The 18,614-nt window shown below is 45.0% G+C and overlaps 2 protein-coding genes across 4 annotated transcripts in view; one reads left to right on the forward strand and one right to left on the reverse strand.

Moving 5' to 3' along the window:
- The window catches only part of rasa3 (RAS p21 protein activator 3), a 33,488-nt gene extending 31,096 nt beyond the window's left edge, over positions 1-2,392 (reverse strand). For both annotated transcript variants that reach the window (XM_027009387.2, XM_027009382.2), the window contains exon 1: positions 2,235-2,392. In XM_027009387.2, the coding sequence (XP_026865188.2) occupies positions 2,235-2,289 (55 nt within the window). In that variant the 5' untranslated portion in view covers positions 2,290-2,392. The remainder of the gene's footprint in view (positions 1-2,234) is intronic.
- Positions 2,393-5,992: 3,600 nt separating this feature from the next.
- On the forward strand, positions 5,993-18,487 carry tpp2 (tripeptidyl peptidase 2). Of its 2 annotated transcripts, XM_027008889.2 has the most exons (29): positions 5,993-6,222; positions 7,199-7,327; positions 7,520-7,615; positions 7,919-8,023; positions 8,800-8,924; positions 9,771-9,934; positions 10,143-10,297; positions 10,520-10,596; positions 11,101-11,228; positions 11,571-11,819; positions 11,891-12,006; positions 12,172-12,343; positions 12,788-12,945; positions 13,134-13,210; positions 13,311-13,417; positions 13,570-13,724; positions 13,827-13,943; positions 14,108-14,208; positions 14,438-14,534; positions 14,676-14,813; positions 14,967-15,211; positions 15,318-15,396; positions 16,059-16,097; positions 16,596-16,747; positions 16,870-16,966; positions 17,098-17,228; positions 17,378-17,585; positions 18,029-18,148; positions 18,314-18,487. In XM_027008889.2, the coding sequence occupies exons 1-29, from the start codon at positions 6,058-6,060 to the stop codon at positions 18,401-18,403; spliced, it is 3,792 nt and encodes a 1,263-aa protein (XP_026864690.2). In that variant the 5' UTR covers positions 5,993-6,057; the 3' UTR covers positions 18,404-18,487. The 2 variants fall into 2 exon arrangements, with proteins under 2 accessions (XP_026864690.2, XP_026864697.2); XM_027008896.2 differs by lacking the exon at positions 16,059-16,097.
- Positions 18,488-18,614: the final 127 nt, after the last annotated feature.

An 18,614-nucleotide genomic window follows, 5' to 3' on the forward strand; every position in this document is an offset into this window, starting at 1 on the left:
GCGTTAGTCCAGCGCTACCCAAGAAAGCAGAAAACTAGCCTCTTCAAGCTGCTTTGTACTTCATTGGGTCAATCAGGAAGTGATTTGGAGCGCTTTCCTGTTTCCTCCCTGTTCCCCCTACCAGAGTCTTAGAAGCTTCCTCCAAACATGCGCTCCTTCATCAGGAATCTGAGCGGTGCACTCCACATACATAGCAAAACAATCAACTGGGCAACTTCCTCATGGAAGTGCTGTCTGGTGAGATGATTGAAAACAATTGAATACTTAACCTGAAGATTTCTGAAGAGCTGCCAATATCAAATATCTTTCCAAGTGAACATAAACTAGGCTACATTCAATTCTTTATGCCATACTTGTAAAGCAACACACCAAATTTTACTGTCACACTTTGGTTTAAAGAACATTAATTTCACATATTTTATGTTTTTGGGTAATGGTTAGATATAACTCCTGTTACATATGACAGAAGGATAATAAATAGATAATTATATATCTTTTGAGTTGTAACATGTTATTACATTTTTTCCACTCCGGAAACAGCACTTTACCATCGGGGACCACATGCACTACTTAGAATCAACAGCTTTCTGTATGTAAAGATGAAAGGGTGTGTCTCACACATATGCAATAACATTAACCACCGGCAACAAGATTGCAGTCACAGATGATGCTCACTTCCTGTAATGCAAATAATCCTGTTTACACAACATGGTTTTGCAACTGTGAAAATCAAAACATGTAAACGCCAGCACAAATGAAATAATACATGTACAACTAGTAATACTCAAGAACGACGTGCCTTCTCATTGTGACACATTGCCATCTGTGATTCTCATGCATTGTGCTATGAAAATCCAGGCTGACATGCTGGGTTGACGGTTCTTACTAACGTGCCATATCTCCGCAAGCAGTCCAATAGTAAACACTTAAATCCTTCGCAGTCGGAACATGTTTTGATGCTTCGCGGCGTGCACAAAGCACGTGGCTTAGCAATGTGTGGTCTTGCGGTGAATTCATATAACACACCCTTCTGCTGAACTGCCCTCCGGGACGCGTTGCATACAAATATTAACGATGGATTAACGTTAGACCTGGCAGGTAGCTTTTGTGCACAAGGTGCTGGGCGTTGCGTGGCGAATGTGTGGATGATTTATAAATGTAACCACCGTAACTGCTTTTAACAAAATAGGTACTTTTATTCTGTAAAATGCAAACTTGGCTGGTAATCTCAAAACGCGCCTCGGATCTGGTATCCGAAATGAAGACCAGTCCGAAATGAGGTTGATTCGTCATCAAGCCGGTCTGGCGAACCCCCCTGATCTCTTTCCCCATCTTTCTCGGCTAACGCCGGTACCAAATCAAGTGTCTAAACGCCGAGTCTGAATGCAAAACAGGAACTGCTGCATTTGTGCCTTTTTACGAGCAAAGTAAGAGATATGCACTTTTAACTAAGCACCCCCCACTTTGCTGAAATGCCTCAGTTGATGCATTAATGTGACAATATAATCAGTAATTTGAAGGGGCGGACAGTGTTGTTTCATGTGGGAACAAGGAGAAGAAAAAGAGCAGGATTATTATAATTTATTTATTTGTTCGTGTTTTTTTCATTGCTTGGTTTGTTGTGTTGTTTTCAAGCGTATTTGTACAATATTCCATCTTCCCTCAAGGTAGCCTATGCTAAGGGTGATCGCGTTGAGCAAAACACGTCTCGATTGTTTTCGCTACAGTGTCTAATAAGCGCATGATCCATGCAAAACTGTCAGTTAAGAAAATAGCTTTGCGAAACAAGAAGAAGAATCAGAATTCAGAGTTCTCATAGTGAAAACACGACTCACGCCGATCCAGCTGAAGAAAAGTGGTTGTACCATCTGGTCAAGCAGTCTCCTACTGGCCGCATATCCACACAAGGTTTAGTCTCTCTAAACTGTTCAGATCCTAAGATTCCACTTTGATTCGAGGTGCTATTAACGTATTCCAGTATGGAATTCCACTATGTCGCATTATAACCATTGCCTGTAAAATGTCTTAACTGCATTAAAGTACATTGCACGTTTATGTTCGTTTTCTCACAATAGAGTCAGCATTGAAAGACCCGTGTGATTTGAATTAGAATATGGAAAGTGGTCTAATGCGCCAACGTCCGCGATGCCTTCTGATCCGTTCATGTAGAGGTTTTATATATATATATATATATATATATATATATATATATATATATATATTTTGGTACTTACCTATTTTTATTTTGACGCTCTGGAAAACTCGAAGACCTTCTTCTTCGACCGCCATGCTCGCAGTCCGGGTCTTTCCCTTTTAGGTGCAGGACGGACACTTTCCTTCACTGACTCTTCCCAGCGAACGTCTATTCCCCGTACGGTCTGCGATCCCCGAACCCGAGCGGAATCACTCCGCTCAAACGCCAGCATTTCGCGAGGAGGCGGGGCCGCGGGGCCGCGGGCTACCCTCCCGCAGAACGATTGGAAGCGCGAGAAGTGCACGTCGTGCCGTGGGCGGTCCCTCATGGTACGGCGGGGTCTGCTTGCACACACACAAAAACGCACTTGTTTATGATTGGGTAAATTAGATTGTCGGTGCTCTTTTAATGGTGTCTAAAATTAAACGGTTTTAGTTAATTCGTAAGAGTTGCTCACCACTTCCTCGCGTTTCATTGCTCTGAGCGCGTTTGGATTTGGCAGAAAATTATATATAGGTTTTTAGCTGCATGCAGCCCTGCCATTAAGTATCACTGGAGATAATAATTATGAGGAGCGTGCATTTCACATAATCTATTAGACGTATAGGGTTTTACACCGACTGTCAGAAGAGCTCAAAGGAAAGCTCGAATCCTTTAATAAAGAACATGACAATAGAGATTTTATTGGCCTTGACCCTGATCTGATTCTGGCCTTAAGCGTTGTGAATCTGTCATGACAAAGCAAGCTTCAAGAACCCAACAGTTCCAGCTACAGCTCATTTCGCTGTCTCCACGCACACATCGTCCCTGATGAGCTGACAGCTGACCGTGGCCAGCCCTAATGTCACACTTATTTCGCGCTTTAACACGCATTTCTCTCACCACGGCGGGCTATATGCCTTTAAAAAGAGATGCAGGTACTAAAAGAGGTAATGATGATGCTCGGGTCATTTGCTGTGATCAGGTCATTTGCTGTGCAAGCGTAAAGCTCGACGCGACGGCGTCAGAGCTGATATGATCAGAAACCATATGCAAATCAGGAGGAGCGCTTTAAAACTGAATTAGATGATGGAGAATTTTATGGACGCGCCCAGTACTCACTTACACTGCGGCCAATAAGACCGTTCTTTCAGGTTATTTTCGTGAAGACTGTGGTAGACACGCCCTGTGGTTAACCACAACGGGTGTGTTTCTGTGCAAATGCATTTTCATACTAACTGAAGCAGGTTTATAACGTGTACTTTGAGAATAATTAAAACTGATACACAAATGATCAAATAAACCATCTAATAGGTTGTTTTTGCCTCTTCCCTCTGAACCAAAAGATCCAGCGAACCTGAAGCTATGTTTTCTTTCTAATTAGGCTAGTATGGCCTTTTAGGGCACACAGTGCACATGTACAAAGCGCATCCTATGAATATATTTCCAAAGTGCAGCTTTTGTTTTGCTTTATTTTGCCAGAATTTCTCTCCTTATGATGTGAGATGGGTGGTCCTTATGTTGCAAAAACTTAAGTACGCCTAACTCTCAGCAGGCAGAATGATGAAGCTCCTACCTCAATCTGACTAACCTAAAAGGCGAGCTGCGAGCTATGGTCAGCTGTAGATACAATATAATTTGTGCTTTTAGGGTAGTTTTTTAAAGCCATACACATAGCTGTGTTGTCAAAGTGAAATGCCAATTCTAAAGATTGTACATGTTGATCAACATGCAGCAGTGATCTGTAGGGTAAGAGACTCTCTGCAGACAATTTTACAGATCATTGTCTCACACAAATCATGGCACCTTGGTGACACCAAGATTAGCCTACATCTTTACAAAGTTTATGACTTATCAAACCGGAGCTCTATCAATCTACAATGACATTAGTTACCTAACCACAAAACCTGAAGTCACTGATAAGTTATTTTGCAGTGAAGACTATATAATTTATTTATTTATTTTTTACCATCTTTGGTGTCAGTCTTTTGTGTATAAGCCTATAGTTTCGTTTTCCACTGGAAAGTGAACCTAAAAGATTTACCATAACCACATCTTGTGCCTGAATTTATATTTGGTTTCCTTGTCAGTTGATTCATACATGTACCACTGTATTACTCTGATACATCCTTCTTGCCCAGTTATAGTCAGCCCTAGAACTGTCACTTGGTGTGCTCACCACACCCAGACTGTTCTCAGCTAGAACTGATGATCACATTCCTGCTCTTTTTTATTGAACATTTGCTGAACATATATCAATAAAACAGTCCAGTTTGGTATCATACAAACATGTTGAGTACTTATGCCTATAATATATTCCCAGGGTTTTTAATCCGACTGATGGAACGATGCTTCTGCTGTTTTAATTCCAACACACAAGTAAAAAAAATATCAAGAGAAACAGATGGGACGAGTGTCTAAAAATAGAAAAATTCCATGAAAATCTTTACACCACATTTACACAACATTCAGTGTGCTCTCTCTCTCTAATTCACTCACTGAGACCACAAAATTACAGAGGGCATCCTTGTTTTACAACAAATATTAAGATATGACAGCTCATTTATAAATATTATGATTCCAATTAAACAAACAGTAAACACTACTGAATATTCTTTGTTGACTTTGTAACTTTGAAGTTAGTGCAGAGGGGTGGGGGTGGAGGGGTGCTCTTATTGAGACCAGCAAAGCTCTTTCTGTTTTTATGAGCCATGAATGTCTAGTCTTTTAGTACTACAGCACATTTAGAGAAAATATATCAGGAAACTCCAGGGAAATTCATATACATAAAGATTCTTTTGCCTATTGCTAATAGAAAACCAATAGCTATGATAGTACCAGTCACCACTGTTTGACTTTTTAACCTCTCTATTTTGTAGGAGGACCAACTACTTAAGACAGCCCCTAACCCCAGTTTCTCAGTATTTCTCAACACTGTTTCACTGCGTCACTATTTCACTGCTTCACTGTTTAACTGTCTGTTATGGATCACATTTCAATTTCTTCATTTTTTCAGGAGCCTTTGGTAGATCAATTACAGAATCAATCAAGCCACACTATAGGTTTTTGAACATTTCATTTTTGTATTTTTATACCAGCTGCATTTCTTATGGGGCTCAACAGCTCACAATAAATGTGTTTTTTTCTATTCATGGACCAATGTATATGAAAAGCACTGGTTTGATTTAAATAGCAGAGACCAGTACAATACAACTGGAGACTCAGAACTACTGGCAACTGGTCCTTGCATCTAGTCAGGATCGCCTGAATGTGAATAGAATGCGAGGAGAAGAAAATACCCTTTAGGTACTCTGGCCTATTTAATCCACAAAGTACACATAATACTCTACTTGACAAAAATATCAGTAGTCAATGAACCCCTTAAAAAGGACGTTTCCATCTTCCATTCCGTTTGCTGTTCGGGAGTTATACGAACTTATAAAACATTCTGGCCTTAGGGCACCGCCTGCTGGTCGCCAATAACTACAATACTGCAACTCAGTTAAACAAAAATCTTTGCTTAGTGAATGAAGGCTTTTCCGTCTTACACTTTTAGATCCGATGCTATATTTGTATACAACAACATAAATATTGTTAAGAATATAATTTAAGGACCCGGACACATCATAAAAAGAAGAGGCCCGGCACATGTTCTAAACAATTTGAAAGTTTCTTTCAAAATTAAAGTTTGAAAAGCGAGTAATGTGTATAGTATAAATAGCACAGATAGCCTGCAATAGTCTAAGAGTAGCTCTTAGTGTCTACCCTTACTAACAGGTCGCTGCACCTTTAAAAGTCTGCCCCCGTGTCCGGGCGTCCGCGCCGGTCTTTCCATCGCTCCACCCTGATGCTGTTTTATTGTTTTCATTGTCACTGGTCGGGTCATGGCCGCTCATTCTGCCGACGAATCGTTCCCTTTACATGGGCTGCTTCCTAAAAAAGAGACCGGCGCTGCTTCTTTTCTGACCAGGTTTCCCGAGTACGATGGACGGGGTGTCCTTATTGCAATACTCGACACCGGCGTGGACCCGGGGGCCCCGGGCATGCAGGTAAATTCACAAGCGCTGCTCATGGAAGAGCAGGCCGCGTGCTTTTGGCTCCGGTTTAACGGACACGGCTAGCTCGGTACCTTGGCGCTGCGGCATATAGTGTTCAGACGAGGGGCCGGCTTTTGCTCGACTCGTGTTCAGTGAGTACTATGCTGATGCAAACTCCTGATTAATTTGATGAAAGCACAAGCTTTGTCATCCATGTTAACGGCCACATGATATTAGCTATCTTAGCTTAGTTAGCTTGCTGTAACGTTAACGTTGGTGGCTGAGTTGCGGAGAGCTCCTTTTAGCCTTCGTAACACCGGACTCTTTATATCAGCGGGTCTTAAATTACACGTTGAGTTCATCTAACTAGAGGGTGAGTTTTTACTTGACATTAATTTCCCGCTTTTATCTAATTGCTAAAGATCCTGAATTTAGTTGACACTGGCTATACTTCAAGACAAACAAACCAACCTAGCGAGCAAGCGTAAAATGGAGAAACTCTTCATCGTTGTCCCATCAAACCACTCTTAATGTTTGCTGTGGCTACCAGTTTGGCGAGGCTGCTGGAAGGGGTTCAAGCATCTGTGGCCAGATTTCACACACGTGTCAAGATCTCCTGTTAGTTTACGCCCTCGTCGTCCTGTCAGATCGAGTTTGATTAAAACGCATCCATCCATTCTGTGGACACCGACCGACACTGAATCTATATTTTTTGTTCTTTTACAAGATTACCTGTTTTTGAAAATACTTTAAAAAAAAAGTAAAACATTTACTATAGCTAGCTACATTTTCCCCCCTGCGAATATTAGAAATCACATCAAACCCAAGATAATCTTGGACTAAAGAGGCCAGTTTAGATTAAAGTGGTGGCTCGCTATTGGTCTCCCAGTCTAGCGACGCTTGCAGATCCTCATTGAATCATCCGTATTTACCGAAACGGTTTTTATAATCCTAATTTATCTTAAACCCTAAATTGTGTCTTACTTAGATCACAACAGAGGGGAAGCCAAAGATCGTGGACATCATCGATACGACCGGCAGCGGAGACGTCAATATGTCCACGTTGTTGGAGCCAAAGGACGGGATAGTGACTGGTTTATCCGGCCGTACGCTCAAGGTAAGAAGCCCGTTAATGTACAACATACCCGCACGCTAAACCTCTCTTCCTAAGCGTTTCGCCTTTAGTTCAAGCTGTAACTGAATCACGATAGTATCTTACAGCGACCATCAAGTTTGGGCGAGGGCTGATATGCAGGTTTCGGTTTCATTCACCCAAAGCTTGACTTTGAAACATTCATTGTTTTCGCAGATCCCGCCTGCCTGGGTAAACCCTTCTGGGAAATATCACATTGGAGTTAAGAATGGTTATGAGTTTTTTCCTAAAGCTCTCAAAGAAAGAATACAGGTAAAAACTTAATAAAATACTAAAAATATTTGAAAGATAAATACGGGTGTGAGTCCGTGTTTTACTTTTCTATTTTGTTTGATCTTGGTAGTTCACGTGTCTGAATCTAGAAGTCTAATGAAAATGTTCACAGTAGTTACTATACATTACTATTGAATGAAAACTTGAAAATTGGCATCAGTAAGGCTTGGTCTATTATTTTGTTATACCAAATGGAAGGGTAACTGAAAATGTAAACCTCTCTGACTGGAATTTAAATGTGTATGTATTGGTTATAATTTTGTGCTTTTTTGGGCAAATTAGAAGGAGCGTAAGGAGAAGATGTGGGACCCTGCTCACAGAGCAGCTCTGGCCGAGGCCAGCCGTCGAGCAGAGGAGTTTGACCTGGCTCACCCTAGTCCCTCCCAGGTTGGTTAGTTTAACATGGTTAGAGCTCAAGCTGCTGTATTCTAAAACGGCAGGGTGTGATGTTGAGTTGAACAAGAAAGCAAGTTTTCAGCTTGAAGTCAAATTGGGTTTTTTTTTTTGGGTTTCGAGTCAAAGTCAGATATGTCAGAACAGGAAATTTTGTCAATTCTGTTATATAGTAATACTAAGCCAAGTGGCCCAGTTGTACTCCTCAAATTAATATATTACTGAAACAACTGAAACATTTTCTTTTTTTGGTATCTGAAGTGTAGCTGGAAGTACACAGCCTCTGTATACAGTATCCTAGAAGAGTCTTTGGATTTGTGCTGCAGTGCTCAGACCAACATTTTTGAGTAGAACAAATGCTGTGAGTGCAAACCTTTTTTCCATGAACTGGAATTTCAGGCAGGCTGCTACACCATGAACACTTGCCAACTGCGAGTAGCTGGTCAGCAACATGTTGCAAACATGTTTGTTATTCTCAATGTTGGAAAAGTGGTGATAAACTGTTTTTACTCCTTTTTGCTACCATGAAACCAATTTAACAGCTTCATAAACTCGCCTTTCTTGTTCTTGTATAAGAGAGATAGAGAAAACAATGGAAGTGTGTAACTCACTTGTCTGATCAGACAAGCTGTGTGCACAAAACTGTGTTGTTGTTGTGTGTTGTTGTTAATCCAGTCAGTCCGTCTTGTCCTTATTACCAGAGCCATAGCAGTGCTGCTGTTCTTTCCAGCGTTGCCTCAGCTTACGTGTCCTGTGTTTGGGCTGGTCAGGTAGAGAAGCTGCAGAAGGAGGAGCTACAGGGCCACATGGAGCTGCTGGCCACTATGGAGAAGAAATACAGCGACCCGGGGCCCGTGTATGACTGCGTGGCCTGGAACGACGGCGTCACCTGGAGGTGGGGAGCCCATTGACCAAGGGCCAAAACGTTTGACCCAAAAAGCACTTAGCACACGCGTGGCCAAAATTAGAGGCGGCCGTGCACTTCCCACCCACTTCATTAGCTACAATGACTTGGTGCCCCCCCCTGACTGCATTAGTAGCTACACCTACAGGTGCTTTTAACTGGCAAATAATTTAACTGTCTGTTGATAAGCATGTGACTTACCAGTCACAGCCTGTTCTGTGCGTCACTGGTTTGTTTCTGTCCCAGGTCCACTGCTGAGTGGATACTGTTTCGCTGGCACGCCATTTCCAACAGAGCTGTGACACTGAAATACTGTTGTGGGGGTTGCACTGCTGTGGCTGTACAAGCACAGAACTTTTGCTGGAGGTTTTACACATCAGTGTAATGGAGTTGGGACTGGTCTGCCTCCCATGAACATACAGCCAGCAGTGACCCTGTGGACAGAAACAGAGCATTAATGAAAGACTAGTGGATAACTGACACAGAGTGGCCATGGCAACAGATTACCTAGAGACTCTACACCTGCAGGGTGTTTAAGGATCTAATAAATGCAAATTTGTTATGAAGTTGGTGATATGTGCATATATATTCTTAAACTTATGTTTATATTAAAGATGATTTGCTTAGAAACATTTTTTTTAATTGTTAAAATATAAAACTTTTTATAGTAAACCACCAACTAAGTGTAACCATTCCAATAGAAAAGACCAAACATTGTCATGTAATGTTAAAGCAGCTTTAAAGTAGTCCTCCAGCAGTGTGTGTGTGTGTGTGTGTGTGTGTGTGTGTGTGTGTGTGTGTGTGTGTGTGTGTGTGTGTGTGTGTTATCTTTAACAGGGCAGTGGTGGACACATCAGAGAGTGGAGACCTGGCGTCTTGCACTGTGCTGAGCTCCTACAGGGAGCGGCAGGAGTATGCCACGCTGGGAGATGCCGAGATGCTCAATTACTCCATCAGCATCTACGACGACGGCAACACGCTCTGCATCGTCACTAGTGGGGGTGAGCAGATGGACCGTAATTGACGATGTACGCCTGGATAAGCCTGACAGGACTGTCAGCCTGATTATCGATGTTCTTTAGTTTCATCGTCCGGGAGAGCTTGTGGTCCCAGGCATATGCTTGAATCGCTGGAGTGTCAGAAAACAAAAGGGTGATTTTGATTTTGAAGTCTTAACGCTCCCATATTCGCGGACGCTCGGCCTTGCAGGTGCCCACGGGACTCACGTCGCCAGCATCGCAGCGGGTCACTTCCCCGAGGAGCCAGAGAGGAACGGCGTGGCCCCAGGTGCTCAGATTCTGGCTCTGAAGATAGGCGACACCCGTCTGAGCACCATGGAGACTGGCACAGGCCTCATCCGAGCGGTATGTGCTCTTGGCGCTGGGCTCTGTCGAGCTGACAGTGTTTGTATTCACATTTGCACTTTTTGCCAAATGGCTCAGCTGACGCCTCCTAGAACAGTAGTCAGTGGTGTAATTCAGGCAAACTGTAATCCGCTTTGGATCTTAGAACAATTTAAACTAAAACTGTGAACAAATTCATACTCAAGAACCAGAGCCTCACATCCTTATCGTTGCTCTTTGTAGATGATTGAAGTCATAAACTACAAATGCGACCTTGTGAACTACAGCTACGGGGAGGCAACCCACTGGCCAAACTCAGGGTGAGCTGAAGTGACCTGTACTGCTTTTCTTCATAGTCTGTACTCTGCAATAGGGATGGTCAATACGGTGTAAATATTATATGCATCAGGTTTTGTTTTTCAGAAGTTTAAGTTGGAAAAGCAAAATGGCAGTGCCACATTAACTAAAATGTGCAATTGGTTAGTTTATCCTGAAGATACGATAAGTGGTGCAAAGACAACATGCATGATTTTTCTACAACAGCATTTCACATCTCTTGGCACTAGCTGCACTGAATACTTTTTGGTGTAGTTTTTACTCTCGTCACCCCCACAAGCCTTCTTTAATTACCTCTCATCACACTTTCTTTAATTAGACCAGTACACCATCGCGTTGATTACCATGCCCCTGTGGTACCAAATCACGCATTTATGGCCCGAGAAGTCTCCAGTATAATAATCCTTTACCATCAAACAGGTTCATTTATGGAATAGCAGTGCAGGATGCATCTGCTTAAACTGAGTGTCTACATTTGTGTTTTTCAGGAGGATCTGCGAGGTGATCAATGAGGCTGTGCAGAAGCACAACGTCCTCTTCGTGTCGAGTGCTGGGAACAACGGGCCTTGCCTTTCCACTGTGGGATGTCCTGGAGGAACCACCAGCAGCGTCATAGGTCCGTTGCCTCGTTAATCAATACGTCAGCCGGTGGTGCATGTGCATGCCACGTCACTAACAAGGACCTGCAATCAGCACATTTAAGGTCACAATCCATCATGAGTTCATTAACTTGTACTTTAACATGGGGTGCCCATCTCTGGTGCTGGAGATTAACCAATGGCTAATGAGTCATATCTTTTAAAGTATCTCACTTCTACTCATTCTAAGGATCACGCATGATCTGAGTTGGTCCAGTCAGACTTGTGGCTCTCATCAGATGAGTTACTTCAGTTCAAACATTACCTAACATTTGAGCTTGTTGCCTCCTGTTAAACCATACATGGCTCTCCCTGGCCAGGCGTCGGCGCGTACGTCACCCCCGACATGATGGTGGCCGAATACTCTCTGCGGGAGAAGCTGCCGCCTAACCAGTACACGTGGTCGTCGAGGGGCCCCAGCACGGACGGGGCCCTGGGTGTGACGGTGAGCGCACCGGGCGGTGCCATTGCCTCTGTGCCCAACTGGACCCTGCGGGGCACGCAGTTAATGAACGGAACGTCCATGTCCTCACCCAATGCCTGCGGCGGCCTGGCGCTCATACTCTCAGGTAGCTGTGTGTGTGTGTGTGTGTGTGGCTGGCTTTGTATGGTGAATGTAACACACATGTGGGTGTGTCAGGTCTGAAGCAAAACGGGGCACGGCCCACGGTTGCAGCGGTGAGGCGTGCTTTGGAAAACACAGCCCTGAAAGTGGACGACGTTGAAGTGTTTGCGCAGGGTCACGGCATTATTCAGGTACTGTGTGTGTGTGTGTGTGTGTGTGTGTGTGTGTGTGTGTGTGTGTGTGTGTGTGTGTGTGTGTGTGTGTGTGTGTGTGTGTGTGTGTGTGTGTGTGTGTGTGTGTGTGTGTGTGTGGCACACGTGCCTGCACAAACGCTGACACTCTTCATTCTGCTGTAGGTGGACAAGGCTTTTGACTACCTCATGCAGCATACCTCTTCATGCACTGGTAACTTGGGCTACACGGTTACCGTGGGGTCTAATCGAGGCATCTACCTCAGGGACCCCATCCAGGTGTTTGCTCCCTCCGATCACGGAGTGGGCATTGAGCCTGTCTTTCCTGAAAACACTGGTTAGACCTCTCCCTTCTCTGTTTTGACTTTTTGAATTTAACAGGAAGCTAAAAATAACCACCGAATCTTCACTGAAATAGGCTAGGTTCGTTGAACTCATCAGCAAAGAGTCCCCCACTTTTCATTAGTTTTTATACTTTTAATTAAAGTTTTTATAGGTTTTATTATTTGTCCAGTATTCATTGATTTAACCCTCAATGTTCCTCCGTCCATACATGAGATTGAGTTTTATGCAGAATTGCAGCCTGTTAAACACTCCTTTTCTGCCTTTCGATATTTTTAGCAGCAGATCAACAGTCCAGTTCAGTTGTTTTTTTGTTTTTTTTTTCCATCTGAAGGGGTCCAGATAAATTAAATCTATTATCAATTGCCCTGCCTGGCACCCCATTATTCGCCACCTCTCTTGTCTGTTCATGTTCGGTTACTCGTGCCTGCCTCTGCAGAGAACTCGGCACGGATCTCGCTGCAGCTGCACCTGGCGCTCACCTGCAGTGCCCCATGGGTGCAGTGCCCCTCCCACCTGGAGCTCATGAACCAGTGTCGCCACTTCAACGTGCGCATCGACCCCCAGGGCCTGCGGGAGGGTCTGCATTACACCGAGGTAAAGCTGCTGAACTGAGCTGACTTCAGTCTTTAGAAACTTGAGTTCAAAGCTACATGAAATAATTGAATTGCAATAATAATTGCAATAATCCTGTGCTGAATCTGGACTTCTTATCAGTATTTTCTGTTGAATGTGATAACTTTGTACACACATTGCATTTGTGTGTGTGTGTGGTGTCTCTTTAGGTGTGTGCATATGACACTACAACACCCAGCGCTGGTCCGCTTTTCCGAGTGCCCATAACTGTTACAATCCCCACCAAGTGCGTATTCTCGCAGGCTTGTGTGCTCCCCTCCTTGTTCCCTCTTACTTGTCCTTTCATCTTTTCCTCTGTGTGTGACGGGTGTCTGTTTCTTGTGTAGAGTTGCGGAGAGCCAGAATCATGAGATCTCCTTCGCCGATGTTCACTTTCGACCTGGACAAATACGCCGGCACTTTATCACCGTCCCTCAAGGAGCATCCTGGGCTGGTAGGCCAACGTGTGTGTGTGTGTGTGTGTGTGTGTGTGTGTGTGTGTGTGTGTGCGCGCGAGAGCGATGGGTCAGGAATGGTACTGGGGTGTTATGTAGATGAAGTGGCTGTGTTTTGCATCCTTTCATTTCGTCTTTCTTTCTCTCTCAGAGATCTCGTTGACGTCTCGCTCATGTGATGTCTCCTCCAAGTTCGTCCTCCATGCTGTGCACCTAGTGAAGCAGAGAGCATATCGAGCTAATGAGTTCTACAAGTTCTCCTCTCTGCTGGAGAAGGGCTCATTCACGGAGGCCTTCCCCGTGCTGGTACCAACAACTGTCCCAACTGCTGTTACGAATTCTAAAAATCTTTGAGATAAAATTGTGTTTATTGGGTTGTTTGCGTTTTGTTCCCGTTCCTCTTCCTAGCCTGGTCGGACAGTAGAGGTGTGTGTTGCGCGTTGGTGGGCTAGTCTTGGAGATGTCATCATCGACTACACCCTTTCCTTCCATGGGCTCCAAACTTGCCCCTCTCCTCTTCATATTGTGAGCATCAGATATCTTTTGACTGTTCACACCTAATCCACAATGGCACAGTGTACTAAACTCTTGGTTTACAGATTCACAGGTTGTATGGTTTTGACTCCGTTAGTCCATGCTAAGGTTTGTGTGTGGTGTTTTTTAATTTTTTTTTATTACTCTGTTGGCAGCATGCGTCTGAGGGAGTGTCTAATTTTGAAGTGTCATCTCCTCTCAGATATGAGGAAGTGTCTCCAACCATGACCCTGAAGAACTGGGTACAGCCCCTCAGGTAACACACGCCTGCGTGGCACCGGTCTCTGACCAAGGCACCTGTTCTTGGTGTACCGGCTGACCTCGCTTCCACAGGGGTGGAGCATGTATGTGGGAATGACTCGGTGTGGGCGGTGTAAAACCTGCCCTCTTACCAAAATAAGTCTCTCTTGGGAGCAGTCTGCTTCATCAGTCCTCATAAAATATACACCGCTAACCTCTCATTTGCACGTGCGATTTCATCACAGGCCGTTTAGCTCGAAAACGAAAGCGCTCGGCCCCAGAGACGTCCTGCCCAACAGCCGACAGCTTTATGAAATCGTCCTTACTTACAGTTTTCATCAGGTATGCACAAAACCCCATCCATCGGCATTCACGCATGCAAACCTCAGTCATACATGTCAAATGGGTCGTGCTTTTTTTTGGTGAAAGGTAATCTGGGTATTCTGTACACATTTGTTTTTGTGTGGGTGTGTGGTTCTGAAGCCTAAAAGCGGCGAGGTGACCCCCAGCTGTCCGCTGCTCTGCGAACTGCTCTACGAGTCGGAGTTTGACAGTCAGCTCTGGCTCCTCTTTGACCAGAACAAGAGACTGATGGGCTCTGGAGACGCGTACCCTCACCAGGTAGATTACCATCAGCATTATCTTAACCTAGCATGCCTGTCACGGTCAGAAAAGGCTCTGCCCTCACACAACCGGCCTTAGCAACACCCCGCTGCAGTAAGTACCCACTTACAGCCTGACGTCCAGCCATGGTCTCCACCCACCCCTCCCCAGTACTCACTGAAGCTGGAGAAGGGCGACTACACCGTGCGGCTGCAGGTGCGTCACGAGCAGCAGGCCGAGCTGGAGCGGCTGAAGGACCTTCCGTTCGTCGTGTCGCACCGCCTCTCCGCCGCGCTCAGCTTGGACATCTACGAGACGCACCGCGCTGCCATGCTGGCCAAGAAGAAGACCAACTCGCTCACGCTTCCGCCTGGCACCTCTCAGCCCTTCTACGTCACCTCCCTGCCCGATGACAAGTGAGTACGGCTCGCCTTTCGCTTCCCCGTGTGTGGGAGGTGGAGGATTCAGTAAATGAATCTGCTGTTTTGGTCCTTCATTACTTTCTGTCTCTTCCTTTTTTAGGATCCCTAAAGGTGCAGCTCCTGGGTGCTACATGACGGGCTCCATGGTTGTGCCCAAGAGCGAGTACGGGAAAAAAGCTGTGAGTGGCCTTGTTTGCCGTCCGTCTACTCTGGGGCTTTGTAGCCATCGAGTCCCGCTCAATCACACGTCTGGCCCAATCAGGAGCTGTGTCACTGTCCTTGTTTTGCATGCTGCTTTGGCACTCGCTTTACCTTGTTGAGAATTGACGTTCTTTAGTCTCCCTCTAATGGGAGTTTTTGATTGGTAGATAAGTGATGTAGATCCCGCCTTTGCTTGCGTATTGGCTGGGTAGGTATGCAATTTATAGATCTGACCAAGCCATGCAAAATAACGCAGCATCAAATCACTAATCAGCAGAACGCAAACAGGGCTCGCCAACGAAACCTCGTTAACGCTAAGGGCTGAGTCCGATCTAGAAATTCTGTTTCTAACCAGTGTCCTCCCACCTGCCTATTTGCACAGTTGGTGGGGGTGGGGGGGGGCGCTCTGAGAATGTGCCTGGTCTCGGCTGGTTCTGTTTTTCCCTTACTGTTACGTCATTGCTGACAGTTTAAAAGAGGTCTCGGAGAACGAGCCCAAAAGAAGGTCACACTAAGAACTGAGGAAGAAATGCTAACGAATAAAATGCTGCAAAGGTGAAGGGACAGAGAGAGAGTATCCACGTGTGTGCTTGTTTTCTCTTCTCTTCTCTCCCTCATTGTGTGTTATTCTGACCACCAGGGCCAAGCCTCTGCCAAACGACAAGGGAAATTTAAAAAGGTACTGGATGGTCTAGAGTTCTGTTAAATGCAACGTTCAAAGGTGCAGAATGATTTAAGCGTTTTACAGGAGTATGAACGTCGTGTTTGTTGCTGCAGTGGCAGGTGAGGTCACACAACTGCTCTGTACGTGTTCAAATCTGAACGTTTCTTCCGTGTGTGTGACTCCTGACACTCAGAAGTCGCACCCAGATATCACATCCTGACCATATTTGTCACGTCAGCCATTCATGTCCTTGCTGTTAACTCTCTGGTGCCCCAAATATGCATCACATTGGACTGATTTGGATTAAATTAAATATATGCAAAATCTGTTACCTGAAGTTATTGGATTAACGGTGGTAACAAACCATTCAGGGCGGTGTGTTTTATGTATTTTCTTTGTTGGACAGGAAGTCGTGGATCTGAGGCTGACGGTTAATGGTCTAGCTCGTGATTAATGCGGTCGTAGTGACAAGGTGGCAGCTTAACTGTTGCGTATTTTGTGCCTCCTGTTCAGGATGTTGTGCCAGTCTTCTACCATCTCATCTCTGCTCCCAACAAAACAAAGAACGGAGGAAAAGAGAAGGAGAAGGATGGAGAGAAGGAGAAGGATGTGAAGGAGGAGTTCACAGAAGCCCTCAGAGACCTGAAGATCCAGTGGATGACGAAGTCAGTACGGATGCCCCCAACTCTCTCTGATCAAGTTCTCCATGTGCTAGCTAAAACCTTTTTGAGCTCCTTTTTTGTGACCCCAGTGTTTCTCCCACTCTGCCCCCCCCCCCCCCCCCCAGACTGGATAATAGTTCTTTATATGATGAGCTGAAGGAGAACTACTCAAATTATCTGCCTCTCCATGTCCAGCGATTGCATCAACTTGATTCAGAGAAGGTATCTCCTCTATTTTATATATATATATATATATATATATATATATATATATATATACACACACACACACACACACACACACACACACACACAGCCATGTGCTGTCTAATCCTGCTATATCCCCCATGCAGGAACGGTTGAAGCGACTGGGAGACATCGTGGCAGCAGCAGACATAGTCATTTCTCACATCGACCAGACTGCTCTGGCTGTGTACTTCACCATGAAGGCAGACCCTCGCCCAGATGCGGCCTCCATAAAGAGGTACAAAAGAACCTTTCTTGTGACAGGAAAGTAGTGTGTTCTGGGGTGTAAGAATATTGCCTGGGTGGAAGTCTCTAGTGAAAGACTACGTTCCTTCTAGCCTCCTAGTACACACAGTCTGACAGTCCAGTCTGATTCCTGCTTTGCAGCGATATGGAGAAACAGAAGTCGTCGCTGCTGGACGCCCTGTGCAGGAAGGGCTGTGCTCTGGCTGACCAGCTCATGCAGCCTCCAGACCAGGAGGGGGCGAGAGCAAGTGAGGTGGGCAGCTCTGATGAAGACCCCCAAGGCGTGGTTAAAACACTGACCGACACTTTCTGGGAGGTACAGAAGTGGGCCGAACTCAGCGACTCTAAGGTATGGCGCCCAAACCGGGGTGTTCTTTAAGTTTCTTAATGTTGTTTTGCTTCTTTTTTATCACCATTTTGTGTACTGTATAGTAATCCTAAAGTCTTGTATAATTCAAAATTATAGCTTCAGACAAATTGTGCATCATGGACTAGAATTTAGGCTAACAGAGTGCTTCTCAGCCCACAGTCATAGTGGAGTAGGTTGCATATGTAAACATATGTAAAACACTCCTCAGCTCAACCATCTGAGATGTGGTTCATATACTTACTGCACACCATAAACGTATGACTTGTTGAGGAATTATTTGCCTATTGCAGGCTCCTGCCTATTGCAGGCTCCTGCCTTAGCAGCGTTAAGGCCAGAACCCCTAATATCTATATGTAATAGCGCCACATTGTGTTTTTTTAAAAACATTTTTATAATTTATCGGCCTCATTCTGCATTTGCAGGTGTTGATGTTTTCCTACAAACATGCCTTTGCAAATAAAATGTACGGAAGAGCCTTGAAGTTTGCATTTAAGATCGTAGAAGACAAGCCCAGTAAAGAAAACTGGAAGAACTGCATTCAGGTACATCATGGCCTCTGGACCTCCGATGATAAAAATAAAATACTGTGTCTATACTACCACTTTGCAAAATGAGGTGTAGCATACGATTCAGCTGTTATGAAGGCAGAAACCTGGCATGTATGAATTGGCTTGAGTGCTAAGTGTGTATCTGTGTCTATACTGCAGCTGATGAAGTCTCTTGGCTGGATGCACTGCTCCTCCTACACTGAGAACTGGCTCCCCATCCTGTACCCCACCGAATACACAGCCTTCTAAAGTGCACAGGCATCTGGATCCCCTGCCGGCCCGATTTCCACACAACACCCACGCGTTCGGACCGGCGGTGGCCAGGGGGGGGGGGGGGGGGGAACGCGGTACATGCGCCTGTGAATGCAGAACCGTGTGCCAAGTTAGACCCATGCACCTCTTCCTGTGGGGAGCAGACACCTCTGCCTTCACATGGTCCACCACAGATGCTGCGCCACCT

The sequence above is a fragment of the Electrophorus electricus genome, chromosome 16 (genome assembly GCF_013358815.1).
Source record: "Electrophorus electricus isolate fEleEle1 chromosome 16, fEleEle1.pri, whole genome shotgun sequence".
NCBI lineage: Eukaryota > Metazoa > Chordata > Actinopteri > Gymnotiformes > Gymnotidae > Electrophorus > Electrophorus electricus.

Coding starts and splice junctions, on each gene's coding strand:
- tpp2 (XM_027008889.2), top strand. CDS start 6,058: ATGGCCGCTCATTCTGCCGACGAATCGTTCCCTTTACATGGGCTGCTT. Junction 9,935..10,142: donor CTGCATCGTCACTAGTGGGG/GTGAGCAGATGG, acceptor TCGGCCTTGCAG/GTGCCCACGGGACTCACGTC. Junction 16,098..16,595: donor GACAAGGGAAATTTAAAAAG/GTACTGGATGGT, acceptor CCTCCTGTTCAG/GATGTTGTGCCAGTCTTCTA.